General features: G+C 41.3%; 1 protein-coding gene across 2 annotated transcripts in view; it reads left to right on the top strand.

Annotated features, from left to right (window-relative positions):
- The window catches only part of arhgap39 (Rho GTPase activating protein 39), a 113,018-nt gene that overhangs the window by 77,175 nt on the left and 15,809 nt on the right, over positions 1 to 20,034 (top strand). For both annotated transcript variants that reach the window (XM_030726540.1, XM_030726538.1), the window contains 2 exons: positions 6,682 to 6,867; positions 15,894 to 16,107. In XM_030726540.1, coding sequence (XP_030582400.1) covers positions 6,682 to 6,867; positions 15,894 to 16,107 — 400 coding nt within the window. The remainder of the gene's footprint in view (positions 1 to 6,681; positions 6,868 to 15,893; positions 16,108 to 20,034) is intronic.

Genomic DNA, 20,034 nt, shown 5'->3' with positions numbered 1-20,034 from the left:
AGCATTATTTTAAATGAACACACCACAAATCTAAATAGTTTATTTTTATATATGCATAAAAACACAAGAAAAAAGCAAATCCAATTCATCCATGCATGCACACATACACATCATGCATTGATAAATATTTGTGGTGGAAAAGTAGCATCAGTGACCTCGCTCCCAGTCATAGGAGAGTCATTCCTCTCATCCCCAGACTCTATTTCCTCTACAGAAGACATGTCAGCTGGAACGATTCATCGATTAACTCGATTAAATCGATTCTAAAAAATTATCGACACAAATTTACTGTGTCGATGCTTCGTTTAAACTCTGCAGCGCTCGGCTGTTTCGGTGTAAGCGGCGCTCCTCACTAGCATTGGCAGCATTAGTGCTCCATCATCTTTTTGTGGGTTTATTGGTGGCTGGCAAACCAACATAGAACTGCATTACCGCCACCTACTGGACTGGAGTGTGAATCACGCACGCACGCACACACACACACACACACACACACACACATTCTAAAAAGCTCTCTGTCACTGCGATGGATTTCCTTTAACACAGAGCGGATCATCACTAGAGTTGCCACCTGTCTCGTAAAATACAGAACCCCGTATGTTACGGGACTCCGTGGAATACGGCTCTGTAACATGCCGTGTTCCGTACTTTACGGGATGGGTGGCAACCATCACTGACATGCATTTCCACACCTCCACTGCTCTCTGTGTGTTTGTGTGTGTTGTGCTCGCTGAGAATTTCAGCTGTTATTTTTGTCTTTACTTCAGCTGTAGCTACCAGAACTGGTTTGCTAGCGAGTACGGGCCATTAGCACTAGCGATGGTTCGGTACCGGAAGGCCCGCCCCCCAGGACCGAGGGGCTCCGTCAAAATATTTTTTAAACTTTAATCCCTTATTAGTGACTAAATATAGACAAGCAGTAGAAACGTATTTTCGAGAATGCTTGTGAATACAAAGCATTACAACATTACTCACACATGTGCCATGGCTCATGGCAGCCACTAGTTTTTCAAAACACTCATAGCAGGCAGCGGTTTTAACTGCGCAAGCGCAAAGAGGCGAAGCTGTTATAGAGACGGTGAGCTCAAGTAGTGCAAAATGAAATGTTTTTCCAGCATCCAAAACAGCAGCTTTTTCTTTTAGTAACCACCATTAAAATCTTTACTGGGAAACAGTTGGAGGTCCTTCATCAAGCACCTGATCAGCAAGTGTTAAGGTGAAGAAAAGAGAACTTCGTAGCTGCTCCATTCACCGCTGCTTGTTCACACGGCAAAAAACTGCAGTACGGAAGATAAAATATGCAGATAAACTGTTAATAAGAAAAAGTATTTCTTATCCGATTAATCAATGGAATAATCGATAGAATACTCGATTACTAAAATAATCGTTTTATGCAGCCCTACACTATACAGAATGTGCAATGAGATTGGATCATGTGAGTAGAGCACTGCTTTACCTTCCCAAGTCGCCAGACGGTTTGCCAGAATCACTTCAAGGCAGAACAAAAGTCTTTTTCCATGGCTTCACGAACTCCTCCAGCACCCAAGTTTTTTCAGTTGTTGCCTGAGCATGTTCCACTTGGCCTGCTGACACCCACCACCTGTCTCTGAAGTCCCACAAGCTAACCAAGCCCAATAGGACTCCTACAGCTTGATGGCTCCCTTCACCTCCAGTGTCCACCATCTGGTTTGGGGATTACAACCACAACAGGCACCAACCACCCTGCAGCCACAGCTCTAAGGTGGTTTGGTGTCCTGGTGCCACGTGTACTTATGGACACCCTTATGTTCAAACATGGTGTTCGTTATAGGCAAACACACCGCAAGCTGTTCAGATCAGGCAGCTGATTTGCCCACGTCAGCATTGAAGTCTCCCAGTAGGACAGCGGTGCTACCAGATAGAGCATCCTAAAGCACTCCACCCAGTGACTCCAATAAGCCTGGATACTCTGAACAGTGATGAACACAAACTGGAAATTTCTGTTCAAATTGTCATCAATAACTATGGAGGAGATCAGGAGAGAAGTACAACAGTAAGTGTCTACAGCTGTCTGTAAAACATAGTGAGGCTCTGTCATGGTTTGGGGCTGCATTTCAGCCAGTGGTGTTGGTGATCTGGTCAAAGCTCAATTATCAGCACAGAAAAGTCCCAAACATGTTGCCAATGCGGTAAAAACATACCTGGATAGAAAAACACAATGGAACACTATTAGTCGTGGATTGGCCTCCCAGAGCCCAGACTTCAACATTACTTGACAGAGAACAGAACAAAAGGCAGCAAACATCCAAAGAAGAGCTTTGAATGTCCTTCAAGAAGCCTGGAGAACTATTCCTGAAGACTGCTTAAAGAAATTACAGAAAGTTGCCTCAGAGACAGTGCTGAAGAATAAAGGTAGTCATACCAAATATTGACTTTCAAGCGCTGTTTTAAACTTATAAACTGCATTTCGATATATGTTTCCACATTTCAATAAATGGCTGCACCTATTTCCTGTAAAATATAAAGAAAAGAGATTTTGGCACTGTGTGTATAATGAGTGAATCACCAAATTAAAACTATTAAACCAGTGCTAACTTTATGGACATGAGGGCAGAGAAAAGATCTTTGCACTGTACTGCACCTGGAGGTTCCTGCATCTTAAACCACACACACACAGATTAAAAATACTATAGAGGGACATCTGTGGTTGGGGTTGAAATTCCTTATTGTGGGTGTTGGGAGAGCTGTTTCCATTGTCATTAAGTGCGAAAACCAGATTGAACACTAGTGCTGTGTTCATTCTCTCCTACTTGCCACCATACACAGTTTTTGCACCTATAAATAAATAAATACTGCAGTATTTGACTGGACACTTTTGCAGAATGTGTCTTTTGCTGCATTTGGTTGCTTTCACAGTGGAACAGAGTATTCAAATGAATCACAGAGGAGATAAACTAAGTTTATCAACAGACACCTCAGTGTATTGAGTAATGCTGAAAGTAAGCAGCATGACTGCGATTGTTGCCGGCTGTGACTGTTCACTCCCCTAAAGTAGCTTTTCACTGAGTCTTCACCCTAAATGTTTTGGACAGAGCTCCACGTATTTCTGCTGTATTTCTTTAGAGCAGAGTACACACACACATACAGCATTGCTCCACAATCCCACTGCTCTCTGTCGTATCACATTGAAATGCACCATTCACTGACAGGGCCCAGAATTTACTTTTTGTTTTAAAACATAAACAGTGTAGTTAAATAATCATTTTGTTCTTTTATCAGTCAGAAATACTTTATTGATCCCAGAAGCTGTTGTTACAGCTTCAACCATTTATCACATAAAAAGAATAAACACTCTAATAATTTAAAACCAAAAACACAAAAAATTTAAAACCAAGAATTGAAATTTGTAACATGTACATGAGAATTCTTATGAATACAGTAAAGGCAGTGGTGATATAAATATAAAGTTGAACTACTTATACATACTGTATAAGTAGTTCAAATTATTGCATCTCTGAATTATTGCACACGTAATAAATTGCACAGATGAACTACTGTGTCAGCCATTAAGAGAGGAGTTTCACACTTTGATGGCCACAGGTAGAAATGACCTCCTGTGGTGCTCTGTGGAGCATTTCGGTGGGATGAGTCTTGCGCTAAATGTGCTTCTGTGACTCATCACTGTGTCGTAGAGTGGGTGGGAGCCATTGTCCATTGTCCATAATGGCCTGTAGCTTAGACCGCATCCTCTTCTCCAACACTGCCATCAGCAAGTCCAGCTCCACTCCCACAACCTCACTGGCCTTGTGGATCAATTTGTTGAGTCAGTTGGCGTCTGCTGCCCCAGCATGCAACAGGATAGAGGATAGCACTCACCAACACAGACTCACAGAAGATCCTGAGCATAGTCCGGCAGATGTTGAAGGACCTCAGGCACCTCAGAAAATACGGATGACTTTGGCCCTTCCCGTATAGGGCATCAGTGTTCTTAGCCCAGTCCAGTTTTTTGTCAGTATACACTCTCAAATATTTGTTGTCCAGCTCCAGGTGGTTCCACTCATACCATGCAACAAAGTCCTTCACCGTTGCCATGTACTCATCCTCATCACCCCCTGCTATTGCAGAGTCATCAGAAAACTTCTGAAGATGGCAGGTTTCTGTTCAGTAGCTGAAGTCTGTGGTGTAGAGGGTGAAGAGGAAGGGAGAGAGGACAGTTCCCTGTCGGGCTCCAATGTTGCTAACTACTCTGTCAGACACCCAGTGCTGCAGGTGTACATGCTGTGGTCTGACAGTCAGGTAGTCAACAATCCAGGACACAAGGTGGGCATCTACTTGCACCACCGTCAATTTGTCCCCCAGAAGAGCAGGCTGAATGGTGTTGAATGCACTTGAGAAGTCAAAAAATATGACCTTCAAAATGCTGGCTGGCTTGTCCAGGTGAGCATAGACTCAGGTTAGCAGGTAGATAATGGCGTCCTCAACTCCCAGGCAAGGCTGATAGGTGAACTTGAGGGAGTCCAAAAATGGCTGGACCATGGGATGGAACTGATCCAGGACGAGCCATGGTCTTTGTTACGTGGGATGTCAGTGCCACTGGCCTGTAGTCCCACTTGGTCGCAGCATCCTCGGAACAGGAACAATGCAAGATGTCTTCTACATCACAGGGACCCTCTGGAGACTCAGGGTCATGTTGAAGACATGATGCAGTGCTCTACAAAGCTGGCTGGCACAGGCTTTAAGCACCCTGGGGGAGACCCCATCAGGGCCTGCAGCCTTGTTTGTGTGAAATTGCTTCAGTTGTCCTCTTACCTGGTCAGCAGTGAGACTAACTGTAGAGGTAGTGGGTGGGGGATGGGTGAAGGTTTGAGGTGGGCTATCACAGGAGGTGGGGCAGGCTATTCGGAGGTTGGGGGGTGGACTGCTGAGGATTAACAGCATAGTCAGGACTGGGAGGACAGAGCCTACAGGGTCAAACCAGTGTAAAAAAAAACAAAAAAAAAACCCAGATATTTTCCTCAAATGGGGAAGCCTTCTTTCAGGTGTGTTAATTAGAAGGCTTTGTCCTATCATTATTTTTTTGCAGCTGTTGCTAAAATACAGTGAGGGAATGATGTACTCCAAATCTTATCTTTCTTAATTGGCTATGTGCCACAGACTTTTAAGGTGGCAGTAATTAAACCATTACTTAAAATGCCATCACTTGACCCAGCTGGTCTTGGCATCATGCCAGTGGCATTACCTTGGCCTCCAGCAACACTGTGAGGAATCTTGGAGTTGTTTTGACCAGAATATGGTCAAGATTTATTACTTCTAGGCTGGACAATCGTATTTCATTACTATCAGACTGTCCTAAAAGCTCCCTGAAAAGCCTTCAGCTGATCCAAAGTGCTGCAGCAAAAGTTCTGGCAGGGACTATATATAGAGAGAGCAAATTTCTCCCATATGCTGTAGGCTTCTCTTAATTGGCTCCCTATTAAATCCAGGATTGAATTTAAAGTCCTTCTTCTTACATAAAAGGCCTTGAATAATCAGGTCCCTTAAAGACTTCATAGTACTTTATCACCCCAACAGAGCACTTCGCTCTCAGACTGCTGGCTTACTTGTGGTTCCTAGGATACTTAAGAGTAGAATGGGAGGCAGAGCCTTCAGCTTTCAGGCCCCTCTTCTGTGGAACCAGCTCGCAGTTTGGATTCGGTAGACAGACACCCTCTCTATTTTTAAGATTAGGCTTAAAACTTTCCTTTTTGATCAAGCTTATAGTTAGGGCTGGATCAGGTGATCCTGAACCATCCCTTAGTTATGCTGCAATAGGCCTAGGCAGTTGGGGGGTTCCCATGATGCACTGAGTATTTTTTTTTCATTCACCTCTTTTCACTCAGTTATACACCACTCTGTATTTAATCATTAATTATTATTAATCTCTGGCTCTCTCCCACAGTGTGCCTTTTTCCCTGTCTCCCTTTCCTCACCCCCAACTGGTCACGGCAGATGGCTGCCCCTCCCTGAGCCTGGTTCTCCCAGACATTTCTTCCTGTTAAAAGGGAGTTTTTCCTTCCCACTGCCGCCAAATGCTTGCTCATAGGGGGTTGTTTTGATTGTTTGGTTGTCCCTGTAATTATTGTAGGGTTTTTGCCTTACAATATAAAGCAGCTGGAGGTGACTGTTTGTTGTGATTTGGCACTATATAAAAAATGTAAATAAATTGAATTTATAATCTTTGCCTTTCACTTTGCTCAAAAAAATATAGTACCAGTCAAAAGTTTGGACACACTCATACATAGGAATGGGTGAGCGTGCCCAAACTTTTGACTCGTACTGTATGTGTATCGCAAGCCTTTTCAGCATATGTGTATGAAATAATTTCAACAAAAAAAAGTACAACTATGATTAAATTCAATTTTATTCATACAGTGTCAGTTTATAGCAACAATTACCTTAAGATGCTTTATATTGTAAATTAAGGACCTTAAAATATTGCCCTAATGATCAGATGAATGACCCTATGAACAAGAATTTGGCAACAGTGATGAGGAAGAAACCCTTTTAACAAGAAGAGACTTCTGGAAGAAGCTCAGGGAGTGGCTGCCAAAAGTCTCTGCTGAGAATGAGGCAATTGAAATGGCAGCTGCTTTCTAAGTATCTCTGTTTATATGCCACCAGCATAACCTGTTATTTCCCTCCATCACTTACTTCTTTTCTCAGGGTCTTTTTAGAAGGAAGGTCTCTATTGCCAACATGCTGGCCTGGAGTAGTGAGCCCATCAAGAAGCCCATGATTGTGACCTCAGACCGCACCGTGAAGAAGGAAGCAGTGGAGATCTTTAAACTCATCCAGACCTACATGGGAGACCGTCGCTCCAAAGCTGACCCCCTTTCTGTGGCGCTGGAGGTGAGTGGATGGCCTGAATCACTGCTCTGTTCTACTCAAACACATTCACCCATGCACAGAAGCCTTTAGTCTCATCATTGTACGCCGCTGTAGATTTTTTTCATTATGTCCTCCCACATCGTGTTCATTAGGACACCTTCACTGGGAACTGACACTGGTCTGTGAGTCCACAAATTTTGTGCAGTGTGTAAACAGCATGCACAGAACTGATTACATTGTACCAGTATTTAGAACTCAACACACACTGTATTTCGATGTGTACATTTAAAGAAAATAGATAAAACACCATTTGGTTCACAGAGTCAGGCCAGCTCTTATAGTGCTGTGGAAATTACTTGCCCCCCGATTTTTTAGTATTTTGAATGTTTGTCACACTTAAATGTTTCAGATCATCAAACAAATTTTCAATGATGTAAAAGCTTTCAATATGGCAGCATATGTATATACTGTGGCTCAGTGCTCTCAGCATTTTGTGTGTTTTGTCTGTTAGTTCATTTACATGAAGCTCTACTGGAAGCTGAGATACTGGGAGATGGTGCAAACTTTATACCATCAGACCAGACCAAGGTTATTATCGTTAACGAAAACAAATGAAATAACAAAAACTGAAATTGAAAAAACATTTTAATAACACAGAATAATAATATAATAAATAATTATGATAATTAAAAGGGAAAAAAACAATAACTAAAACTATATTGTGCGTTTACAAAATGAACTAAAACAAACTGAAATATTAGATAAAATGACCTTCATTTCATTATTTTATTTAAAAGCCTTGTGGACTGATATGAAATCATTTTTTTTTCCTGCTCTAGGAGTTTAAGCTGGGACACCATCGAGCAACTGTGTGCGTGCGTGTGCATCTGTGTGGGTGCATGCTCACTGCGCTGGTCCAAAAAGTAATGGCAGCGGTTTATGCCGAGAAAGCGGAGTCCCATATGGAGTACGATAGCGAGACAGAACTAACTAAACCAAATCCAACGAAATCTAAACTAAAACTAAGCATTAAACCAAAAATAAAAACTTATAAAAATGAGCAAAACTGCTCTGAAAATTAACTAAAATTGAATTAGAGAAAAAAAAGTAAAAACAAAATTAAACTAAACTATAATGTAAAATCCAAAACTATTATAACCCTAAACCGGACCATCCACATGCTGAGAGTTTCCAGCTATTCTGATGATGCACTCTCCCTGACACCCTAAACCATTTCTGCTTACATACTACTGAAAGCTAATGCTAAATTAGCACTGGAGGAGCTGTACTACATGATCAACAACTAGCTGAATGCTAATCTAGATGAAAGGTCATTTCTAGAGACTTCAATGGTGTAGAACCAAAAGCCGGCCGGCGGGCCCATGCAAAATTAACTTCCCAACCAGAGACAATAATGCCCCGTTTCCACTAGCACCTGCTCACCTGCTTGTAGGGTTTTCCATTAGGTCCTGGTACCAGGTACTTTTTTGGTACCCACTCAGCTGGGATTCCAAGCGATCTGAGGCAATGCAAAACTGTGATGTCGAAGAACAGTATGCCACTGATTGGCCAGCGAATGTCCTCACTAGCTGAGTCACATAAGCAGCACCTTCACCAGAATCAAATGCGTCATTTTCAAAACCCAACAGCGAGAGAAATGAAGACACACAAACCAACACTGTGGTCCAACGACAAGGTGCAGATTTTTCTGTACTTGGTGGAAGACCAGAAATGAGAAAGTGTATCAGGAAGACTCTGAGTTAATGGCAAGATCTGAAAACTGTTGTTTACAAACGCTCTCCATCTAATCTGACTGAGCTTGAGCTGTTTTGCAAAGAAGAATGGGCTTGCAGCTGTAATTGCCGCAAAAGGTGGTTCCACAAAGTACTGACTCAGGGGGGCTGAATACTTTTGCACACCGCACTTTTCAGTTTTTTATTTGTAAAAAATGTTTTGAATCATGTATAATTTGCGTTCCACTTCATAATTGTATACCACTTTGTGGTGGTCTTTCACATTAAATTCCAGTGAAATATATTTATGTTTGTGGTTGTAATGTGACAAATATGGAAAAGTTCAAGGGGTATGAATACTTTTGCAAGCCACTGTATGTGGAGAGACATTGAGACAATAACTGAGTACAAGCATAACAACCAACAGGTCAGTCTTGAATAAGCTCTCCTTGACACCCTAAACCATTTCTTTACCCATTTTGACACATCTGGCAGCAGAGAGATGAGCCACCTTTCCCAGCTGGAGGAGCAGCAACAGCCTCTCATCCTAGAGACAAGGTGGGCTCTACATTGAGAAAAATCAACACCTAAGGCTGCAGGACCAGACAAGGCTGGACTCCGAAGTCATGTGCTTACCAATTTTTCTGGACATTTTCAACCTGTCTCTTCAGCCTGCCACAGTCCCTGTCTGTCTCAAATCCTCCATCATTGTGCTGGTGCCTAAGGAGTCAGCTGTCACCTGCCTCAGTGATCAATTCAATTCAATTAAGTTCAATTTTTTATATAGTGCTGCATCCTAGAAACCACAAGTAAGCCAGCAGTCTGAGAGTGAAGTGCCCTATTGGGGTGATATGATACTATGAGGTCTTTAAGATAGGATGGACCCTGATTATTCAAGACCTTGTATATGTGGAGAATGATTCTAAATTTGATTTTGGATTTAAAAGGGAGCTGATGAAGAGAAGCCAATATGGGAGAAATTTGCTCTCTCTTTCTAGTTCCTGTCAGTACTTTTGCCGCAGCATTCTGGATCAACTGAAGGCTTTTCAGGGAGCTTTGGGACAACTTGATAATAATGCACAAATGCAAGAAGCATATTTGTTTAATATGTGCATTGAAGGACATATCCAAGTCAAAAATGACTCACAGTGCTACTGGAGTCCAAGGTAATGTTGTCCAGAATAGGTATCTGGTTTGACATCATGTTTCATGTTTCTGTCGCACTGACACTAATGAAGTGATTTGAGAGGATCATCCCAAAGCACATCAAGGACATCCCTGCTGGTCTGGATAGCCATCAGTTCGCCTATAGGGGGAGCTGATCAACAGTCATATCACAGATATCCTGACCTCGACCTTGAATGCATCTCACCTGGTAAAGCAAAGGTTCTTTTTCTTCGGGAGGCTTAAATGGGTACGATTCCCCTCTAGGCTGCTGGCAAACTATAGAACCACAATAGAAAGCGTCCTCTGTTTCAGTATGACAGTATGGTATGGCAGCTGCATGAAACAGGACAGAACAGACTTGGTATGAATAGTGGGAACAGCACATGGTATTGTGGGAAATCCTCTCCTAGATCTGGACTCAGTGTATGCTGACTGTGTCCAGAAGAAGACCACCTACATTCCTTGGGACTCCACACAACTGGGTAATAAACTGTTTTTCGATAAAAACAAGAACCACCAGACTGAGGGACAGTTTCTTCCCCAGAGCTGTGAACTCTATAACCCACACTTATTGTGTGTCAATCTTTGTTTTTGAATATTGGTTGTTTTGAGCTGAGAACTACCACACAGAATTTACGACTGCATAATGACAATTAAGAAGCTTTGAATTTTGAATCTTTGAATGGTTTCGTTTATTGGAACAAAAACTATCTGAACCCACCTAATGCTGTGTAAAAAAAAAATAATTGCCCTGCTTTGTTTCTCTGAATTCAAGAATCAAGAATCAAGAATGCCTTTATTAGTCCCACAAATGGGGAAATTGCAGTTAACAGAACATCCATCCAAAACAAAAACATAACACAGACAGGGGGGGGGACAGATGTCTGAGGTCATGCAACCGTTTCTCAACGGCGCTACCTTTAGCAGAGAGACAGAAAGAGATACATTGGGATAGTTAGGTTCAAAAAAATCATCTCATACTGTGTTCATAAAGAACACCTTACGAGGTTACAAAAAACACCTCAGCAAAAAGCATATTGCACATATAAAGCCGGGATAGCAGTATTAGGGTCTTTACCTACAATACAAGGTGCCTTGAGGTGACTGTTGTAATTTGGCGCTATACAAATAAAATTGAGTTGAATTGTTAAATCATGAATTGTCTGTGATTAACCAAATTTTTTGGAAAGCTGCATTTAATTCAGTAGGCACACCCAGGCCTGATAGTAACCAGACCTGCTGAATTAAGGCTTAAATAGAATCTGTCTGACAAAGGGACGTAGGTTAAAAGCTCTCAAAAAGCACCACTTCATGCCACAATATAAAGAAAAAGCTGAGAAACAAAGTCATTGACATATGTCAGTGTGGAAAGTGTTACAAAGCCATTTCTAAGCCTCTGGGACTCCAGCGAACCATGCTGAGCACCATTAATCATATATGGAGAAAACTTGGAGCAGTGGTGAGGCTTCCCAGGAGTGGCCGGCCTACCAAAATTACTCCAAGAGCACACCGACTTGTCCAGGAGGTCACAAAATAAAGTAGAACATCTAAAAAAAAAAAAAACTGCAGGCTTCACTTGTCTTAGTTAAGGTCAGTGTTCATGATTCAGCAATACAAAAGAGACAAGCAGACATGGACAACTTCCTTTAATATCATCATTTTAAAACTGCATTTTGTATTTACTTAGCTTATCTTTATCTAATATTAAAATTTGTTTGATGAAACACTTAAGCATGACAAATACAGTGGGGGAAATAATTATTTGATCCCCAGATGAATTTGTAAGTTTGTTCACTTACAAAGAAATGAAGTCTCTACTTTTCTTGGTAGTTTCATTTTAATGGAGAGATATTATCAACCAAAAGTTCAGAAAAAGCACATTACATAAAAGTTATAGATTTGCATCTCCTCGAGTGAAATACATATTTGATCCCCAAACAAAACATGACTTAGTACTTGGTGGAGAAATCCTTGCTGGCAAGCACAACGGTAAGATGTTTGTTGTAATTGATCACCAGGTTTGCACACATCTCAGGAAAGATTTTGGCCCACTCCTATTTATGGAAACTCATTTCTTGCTTTCTTGGTTTCTTGGCTGCTGCTTGACAACTTGAAGTTTCAGCTCCTTCCACAGATTTTCTATAGGACTGAGGTCTGGAGACCGGCTAGGCCACTCTATGACCTTAATGTGCTTCTTCTTTAGCCATTCCTAGGTTGCCTTGACAGTATGTTTTGGGTCATTGTCATGTCGAAAGAGCATGACCATGTTCTGGCTGAGGGAACAAGGTTTTCATCCAAGATTTTAGGGTTCATGGTGCCATCCATTGGCCCCCTCAATACGATGAAGTTGTCTGGTACCCTTAGCAGAACAACAGCCCGAAAGCATAATGTTTCCAACTCCATAACTGACTGTGCGGATGGTTCTTTGGGTCATTTCTTTTCCTCCAAACATGATGGGTACAGTTGTAGCATCAATTCAAGACACTCGATTTTGGTTTCACCTGACCACAGCACTTTTTCCCAAGTGTTCTCAGAATCATTTAGATGTTCACTGGCAAACTTAGAACAGGCCTATATATATGTCTTCTTGAGTAGGGGAACCTTGCGGGTGCCAGGGTTATTATAGTTAATGAAAATGAACGAAATAACGAAAACTGAAATTGAAAAAACATTGTCGTTAACTGAAATAAATAAAAACTAAAATTAAAAGGAAAAAATGATAACTAACTAAATCTGTATTGTGAGTTTAAAAACTAACTAAAACTAACTAAAATTATAGATAAAATGACCTTCCTTTTCTTGTTTGTCATTTTATTTAAAAGCCTTATGGATTGATCATTTTTCCACTCCTTGAGTTTAAGCTGGGAGCGCCATCCCATATGGAGTTTCTTTGAGTTCAATAATAAAGATAGAAGAGTGTCTTGGGAATGATGAAAAATGTATGGAACACGTCTCAGTGAGGAAAAAACACCAATATCAAAGTCCACCTGAGAAGCGCACACAAGGCAGCTACGGAAACTGCTCTGAACCGACGGAATCTGGTGTTCACCTCCGGAGAAATGTGACTGCTTCTTGCTGCCACGCAGCCACAACGTTGTGATGAACCTGTTCCGTGCGTTTCCAGCCACTTTATCATCGAGAGAATAAAAATCAGGAACAATCAATACAAGGACTCACAAATGTCAGCAAATTCCTGGAGGGAGCTGCTAAAACTGTCGGAATGGACGCGAGGGAATGAAGAAAGTGAAAAAACAGGGATAAATATGTTTACAGCCAAAAAAAACTGAACACAAAGAGCGAGGACCAAAAGAAGTCCCAGCCAGCACCGCATATAAAAACACCAGCACACGACAGTAAGGTAATTAACACACACAATCCAGCTACACAAGCAGAAATGCGACATGAGGTCGGCCACATATGGAGCATCTAACCAAGCTAGCTCCAAAACAGAAGCTGTTGTTAATCTGCTGCACTGACGCTGAACATTATTGGGAGTTTATTGTAGAAGTTATTGAGTTTGGGAGTTCATGTTTTTCTTTGTTTCTCCCTGTTGATGTTTATGTGTGTCCTTAATATTACACACATTTAGCACGTAGTGCTTCTGTCTTGTGAACAGTTGGTTGTTGAATATATTTCTTTAAACGGTATCTTTTGTTGAGTTTTATTTACACAAGAGTTACTCTTGTACCTTGAATCTTGCACCTGACAAAGTATGAAAAACTAAAACTAATACTGAAACTAATGAAACTAAACTAAAACTAAGCAATAAACCAAAAATAAAAACTAATAAAAACAAGCAAAACCACTCTGAAAACTAATTAAAACTAACTAAATTAAAGGAAAAAAAAGTAAAAACTAACTAAAACTAAATGATAATGTAAAATCCAAAACTATTATAACCCTAGCCGGTGCTGCAAGATTTCAATCCATTAGTGTAGTGTTTTACCAATGGTGAGGTGTGTGGTCCCAACTGCCTTCAGATCATTAATCCTTCAGATCATCTCATGTAGATTTGGGCTGATCCAACATCATCCTCACCCCATGGGGTAAGAGCTTGCCTGGAACGCCAGACTGACAGTAGTCATCTGTATCTAATACAAAGAGGATTTTCATCACAGATCCACTGCACTGAAACATGGCTGAACTGTAAACATACCTTGGAACCGTGTGGATACACTGTGATCTGAGCTGACAGAGACAAGGTAAAAATCAGGAAAATCAATTGGTGGTGGGCTGTGTCTGTTTATTGATCAGAATTGGGCTGCACAGTTTACCAAAATTGAGCAGACCTGCACTGAGAACTATGAGAGCATGGCTGTCTCTTTTAGGCCTTTTTATTTGCCCCATTAATTTGGACATTTCACAGTTGTGCTGGTGTATGTTCCAAGTCCCAACAAAAGGAGGCTGCAGATCATATATTAAATACCAACAATTCCATGCAGGCACAATCGGCCAAGCAGCCAGTATTCATTCTGGGAGACTCTGATATGCTGTCTCTCACAGTACACCTTTTGAACCTACAACAATATATTGACTGTCCAACTTTCTCTACAAGGATTCTTGACTTATGTTATGTTAATATCAACAATGCTTATAAGGCAGTGTGCAGGGCCCCCCTATCAGGAAACTGGACCATAATGTTATCCATCTGCTTCCAAAATGCAGACAATTAGTAAAAAAGGTATAATTTTCACTGCAGGTTTTACAAGTTTAGAATGAGGAATGTTAAGGAAGGTTAAGAGATTCAACAGCTAATTTGGTTAACTGGCAACAGGTCAATAATATGACTGGCTATAAAAAAGACCATTTTAGAGTTTTTCAGATGTAAACACACACACACACACACACACACACATAATATCATCAAACTTCTTTGTGTGAGAGACAAGGTCGAAAATCTGTATTGGATGCTCTGTGCTATTCAGGCCCTCTGGTGGCACAGGCACAGTTCTGTCATGGAAATCACTGCATGGGCTTAGGAACACTTCCAGAAATCACTGTCTGTCTACACAGACACATTTGTGCCACCCACAAATGCAGGTTAAAGCTTTATCATCTTCTCTGGGCTAAAGCTCATTTAAAATGACTGAGGCAAAGCGGAAAACTGTTCTGTGGTCAGACAAATCAGTGTTTGAAATTCTTTTAGGAAAATGTTGCTGCCACATCCTCCAGGCTAAAGAGCAGAGGGACCTGGCTGTTATCATCATTTCAGTTCAAAAGCTTGCATCTCTGATGGTATGGGAGTGCACTTAGTGCCTATGGAATTTGGTAGTTTACACATATGGAAAAGCAACATCGCTGCTGAAAAGTGTATACACAAGTTTTAGAGCAACATGTGCTCCCATTCAGACATCTTTTTCAGGGAAGGCCTTGTATATTTCAGCAAGACAATGTCAACTGCCCTAAACTGGCCTGTCTAAAGTACAGATGTTTCACCAACTGAAAATATTTGATGCATCATGAAATGAATATGACAAAGATGACCCAGGACTGTTGAGCAGCTAGGAGACAAGAATAGGACAAAATTCCTCTCTCAAAAGTCCAGCAATTGGTCTCCCACATTTTTAATTTAAAAGAAGAGTTTCTTTTTTAATGTGTTGCTGCATTTATTTAATTTTTTTCTTAAATTGGTACATTTTCTCAGTTTCAACATTTGATATCTTTTCTATGTTCTGCTGGGTCTCCTCTCTGTCCCTCGCACCAACCGCTGTACCTTTGGGGACAGAGCCATCAGTGTGGCAGCCCCCACCCTCTGGAACTCTCTCCCTTTTGAGCTTTGCAGTGCCCCGTCACCAAACTCTTAAGAAACTTGAAAACTCACCTGTTCAAAATGGCCTTTAATCTCTATTTTACTTATGTACTTACTTAGTTATTTTTTTGTTTTTGCTTATTTACACTTTTTGTACAGCATCCTTGGGTTTCTTGAAAGGCTTTATATAAATCTAAGTTGTTGTTATTATTATTATATTGTTGTTGTTGTTGTGAATAAAATATGGGTTTATGTGATCTGCAAATGATTGCATTCTGTTTTGAATTTACATTTTACCTAGCGTCATAACTTTTTTTCAAAATTGAGGTGAATTGACAGAGAATTAAAAATGGCCTGAAAAACCCTTGAAGTTACCTGGCTCTCTGCCTGTTTATCAGGTGGTGGTGCGTGGGTGGAGTAACCAGGGTCTGCGCGATGAGCTCTACATCCAGCTGTGTCGTCAAACAACAGAGAACTTCCGTTACGACAGCCTAGAGCGAGGCTGGGAACTGATGGCTGTCTGTCTGGCCTTCTTCCCCCCAACACCTCGTTTCCACACCTACCTGGAGGGCTATATTTATCGACACATGGACCCCCTGAATGACACCAAGGGTGAGGAAGCAACACACAAACTCAGCCAATTCATTTTCTTAACTTTTGAGGGCACTGGTTCTCCATCCGTTTGCCTGGTTTTATTGAGAGTGGGACATTATAACAAACACTGGTTGCTTTCAACTTCATTTTAGAGATTCATTCATTCATGTGGTGAATCTACTTGACCAGCAAGTAGGTCTATGATATTATGCCTCAGAACTCATAAGATTGGCTGTTCATATGCAAACTGTGCAGAAGATGAACCAAAAAATGATTTTGTTGACCTCCGGGTCTTTTACTAAGAATGTTTTTTTTTTTTTTTTTTTTTTGGTCACTTACGCAGGTTAAAATTACTAGGTTCCTTAGCCCATAAGGCCCAGCCAGGCAACACAGTGACATGGGCCAACCCCAGGAGGCACTGTAGAGATTCAGTGTAATGTGGATTTGACAGCAGCAAGGGGCAAAGACCCTCGTGGTCTAAACCAAGGCTTTAGGCTCATGGATCATCAGCTCTTTGTTTGGGAAGGATCCTGAGCTAACAAGATACTCATTCTCATTCACCAGGGAAAACCCTGGTGAATAAGAGGGTACCAGAAGGCATAAACATAACACATAAAATGAATTTTAATTGAAATAATTAAATTCATAGTGCACAAAATAAGATCTGATAACATATATTTGTAAGAGCTTCCTGTGTTTCACCTCTGTGACCGGTATACATTATTACAACCTTATGAGCATTCACAGAGAAATTAGCCACAATTACAAAAGTGAAAGCAATACCTGGCTCAGAAAGTGTGACCTTTTCTTAGTTCCAGAGTCACATGTCTGTGCATGTACGTCTGACTTGCACAGGCCCATCAGCTACAGCTAAAACCACTATGGTATAAATGTCACTCTTCATCAGCCATTTAACCCTGGTGGGGTCAGTGTCCTCAGTCACTCTAGATACTTCCTTTGCTGCAAATGCACTAAGCTGCAATCACACAAATCAATAGGTTGAGCTTGATTGTTACTTTAGCAACTTCTTGCAGAGGGTGTTTAACTCTTTCATTACTAAACTGTGTAAATTATCTTTTCCTTCCTAAGTTTATTTAATGGGGCACAGTGAACCTTTTGGATGGCCTTGGACCAAAGGCTGCCCATAACACTGATGCTATTATACCTTAAAATGAGATAGTGATTCACTGTTTGGTCCACTTTTTTTTGATTGTCAAAATTCAGTGAATGAAATGAGATGACAAGAGATCTGGCTAGTTAGTTTTTACCCAGGACTAAGGCCTGCCTTCCTCTAAGCATTCTGCTTCCTTAAACACGGCTTACGATGTCCCCTCCCCCTGCCATTGGCATGACTGGACCGCCCTGGACCGATGAAGGTCAGGGTTGAGGTTGAGGTTGTTGAGGAGGTCATCTACTAATAGGAAGGTTGGTGGTTCAATTCCTGGCTGCATGCCAAAGTATTCTTGGTCAAGATATTGAAGAAAAAAGAAAGATATTGAACTCCAAGTTGCTACCGACGTATTCATTAGAGTGTAAATGGTAGCCAGAAAGCACTTAGATGTAGAAAAAAGTGCTTGTATGAAATTGTGTGTGTGGGTAAATCCACATGCATTGTATAAAGCGCTCAACTACAGTAGAAAGGCAGTATCTAGTCCATTTTAAAATTTTACTTTCACAAAGCACCCAAACATGGTTTATTAGCACCACTGAGCTTTTTGTATAGATCTGTGCAGTCTTACACTGAAGGAGATACACTCCTGATCAAAATCTTAAGACCAGTTAACCCCTTAACTGGCAGCAAAAAAATCACCTGAAACAACTACATAACACCCTCTGGTTATTATTGGCTCTGAACAACCCATTTCATAGCCTATTAACCGGCCGTCTGGTCCGCGGCCGAATGAAGTGCATTTATATGGCAGGCTAGACCCGCCCATTTTGATTGACACCTTATTCTGCCAATCATGTTAAGAAATGGGTTTCCCAGAGCCAATAATGCTCAGAGGGCATCACGTAGCTTTGTCAGGTGATTTGATGCAGCCAGTTACATGATTGGCCGAATGACGTGTCAATAAAAATGGGAGGGTCTAGCCTGCCATATAAAAGGGACTACAAACGGGGCCCTGGCCAGTTAAGGGGCTACAAAATTGCAAGAACTTGCATTTTGCACTATTGGATCTTAAGAAGGTTCTAAGTAGAGCTTCACAATGCTAAAAGAAGAAATCGGCACAAGAGACAAAAACTTTTGAGCAGGGAATTTATTGAAAACTACATTTACACTCAAACATGATTTTTTTCAGCTGATCAAAAGTTTAAGACCACAGCCTTTAAAAGCCAAAAGCTGTGCAAAAATTTAGATTCATGTCATTTTCTGTCAAGTCTTTACACTGTCAAGACCTCCTGATGGCAAAAGCAAAAAAGCTCACTGACTTTGAACATGGTAGGATTATTGAGCTGCATAAACATGGCCTCTCACAACGTGCCATCACCTTCAATGGAACAATGGAGCTTCAGGTTGTGCAGGGGCGTCAAACAGCAGCTGGCTATGTGGAGATGTTGCAGCGGGCATCCCTCATGACTGAGGGTCCTCGTCTGTGTGGTAATGACTGGGTTTTTCAACAGGACAATGCTGCAGTTCACAGTGCCCGCCTGACAAAGGACTTCTTCCAGGAGAATAACATCACTCTTTTGGACCATCCTGCATGTTGCCCTGATCTAATTCCAATTGAGAACATTTGGGGACGGATAGCAAGGGAAGTTTACAAAAATGGACATCAGTTCCAGACAGTGGATGCCCTTTGTGAAGCCATCTTCAACACTTAGAGCAATGTTCCCACTAGCCTCCTGGAAACACTGGCATCAAGCATGCCTAAACGATTGTTTGAAGTGAGCAACAAGAATGGTGGAGCTACTCATTACTGAGTCCTTTTTTGACACTTTGATTTCTGTTTGAGGGGGTTTTCAGGTTTTTTTGAGCTATGGTCTTAACCTTTTGATCAGCTGAAAAAAATCATGTTTGAGTGTAAATGCAGTTTTCAATAAATTCCCTGCTCAAAAGTTTTTGTCTCTTGCGCCGATTTCTTCTTTTAGCATTGTGAAGCTCTACTTAGAACCTTCTTAAGATCCAATAGTGCAAAATGCAAATTCGTGCAATTCTTTAACTGGTCTTAAGATTTTGATCAGGAGTGTATTAACTACAGCCTAATGTTAAACTTGAGTCTTGGGTAACAGACTCTGTGAACCTAACCTGCTCGCTGGCAGGTTTTATTCAACAAACTCTGAGTGTCTCTCTGACTCTTCCCCTCCTGCTGCACCTGAACCACCTGTCTGACACTACAATTCATTTCCTCATTCATAAAGTGGCTGTCAGAGCGATCAGAGGAACAAATTCATCTGCAGACATTTATGTTTTTACAAGCACAAAAATCACAGTTAGACATTAGTTTGTTATATTTGTACATAACATGAAGCTTTTACAGTCGTTCACTTGTGTACGGGATATAAGGACGGAGACAGCGATGATGTCACAGATTTATAACGAGCACAGCTGCAGCTGTCAGACTGTCAGTCAGTTCCTCTGAAACATTTACTGTAGTTACTGTAGCATCACTGTTACATCACACTGATCTGGATAAAGCTTTAGACACACATTGATCAATGATCAATCAAGATTACTAGGGCCCTTAGCCCATAAGACCCAGCCAGGCAACACAGTGACATTCGCCAGCCCCAGGAGGTGCTGTAGGGGTTCAGTGTCATGTGGATTTGATAGGGTTCAGTATCTAGCTCAAGCATACTTAGACATGCAGACTGGAAGAACCAGGGGTAGAACCACTGATCTGCCAATTAGTAGATTACCTACTTTACCTCCTGAACCACAGGCACTATAGTGCCACCGTTGATGGCTAGGTGGCTTGGTTCTGGCTCCAGAGAATCTCTAGTTTA

Source organism: Archocentrus centrarchus, chromosome 4 (assembly GCF_007364275.1).
Source record: "Archocentrus centrarchus isolate MPI-CPG fArcCen1 chromosome 4, fArcCen1, whole genome shotgun sequence".
NCBI classification, from domain to species: Eukaryota; Metazoa; Chordata; class Actinopteri; order Cichliformes; family Cichlidae; genus Archocentrus; species Archocentrus centrarchus.
The sequence above is the reverse complement of the archived record's forward strand: the minus strand, read 5'-3'. Positions and strand labels throughout refer to the sequence as shown.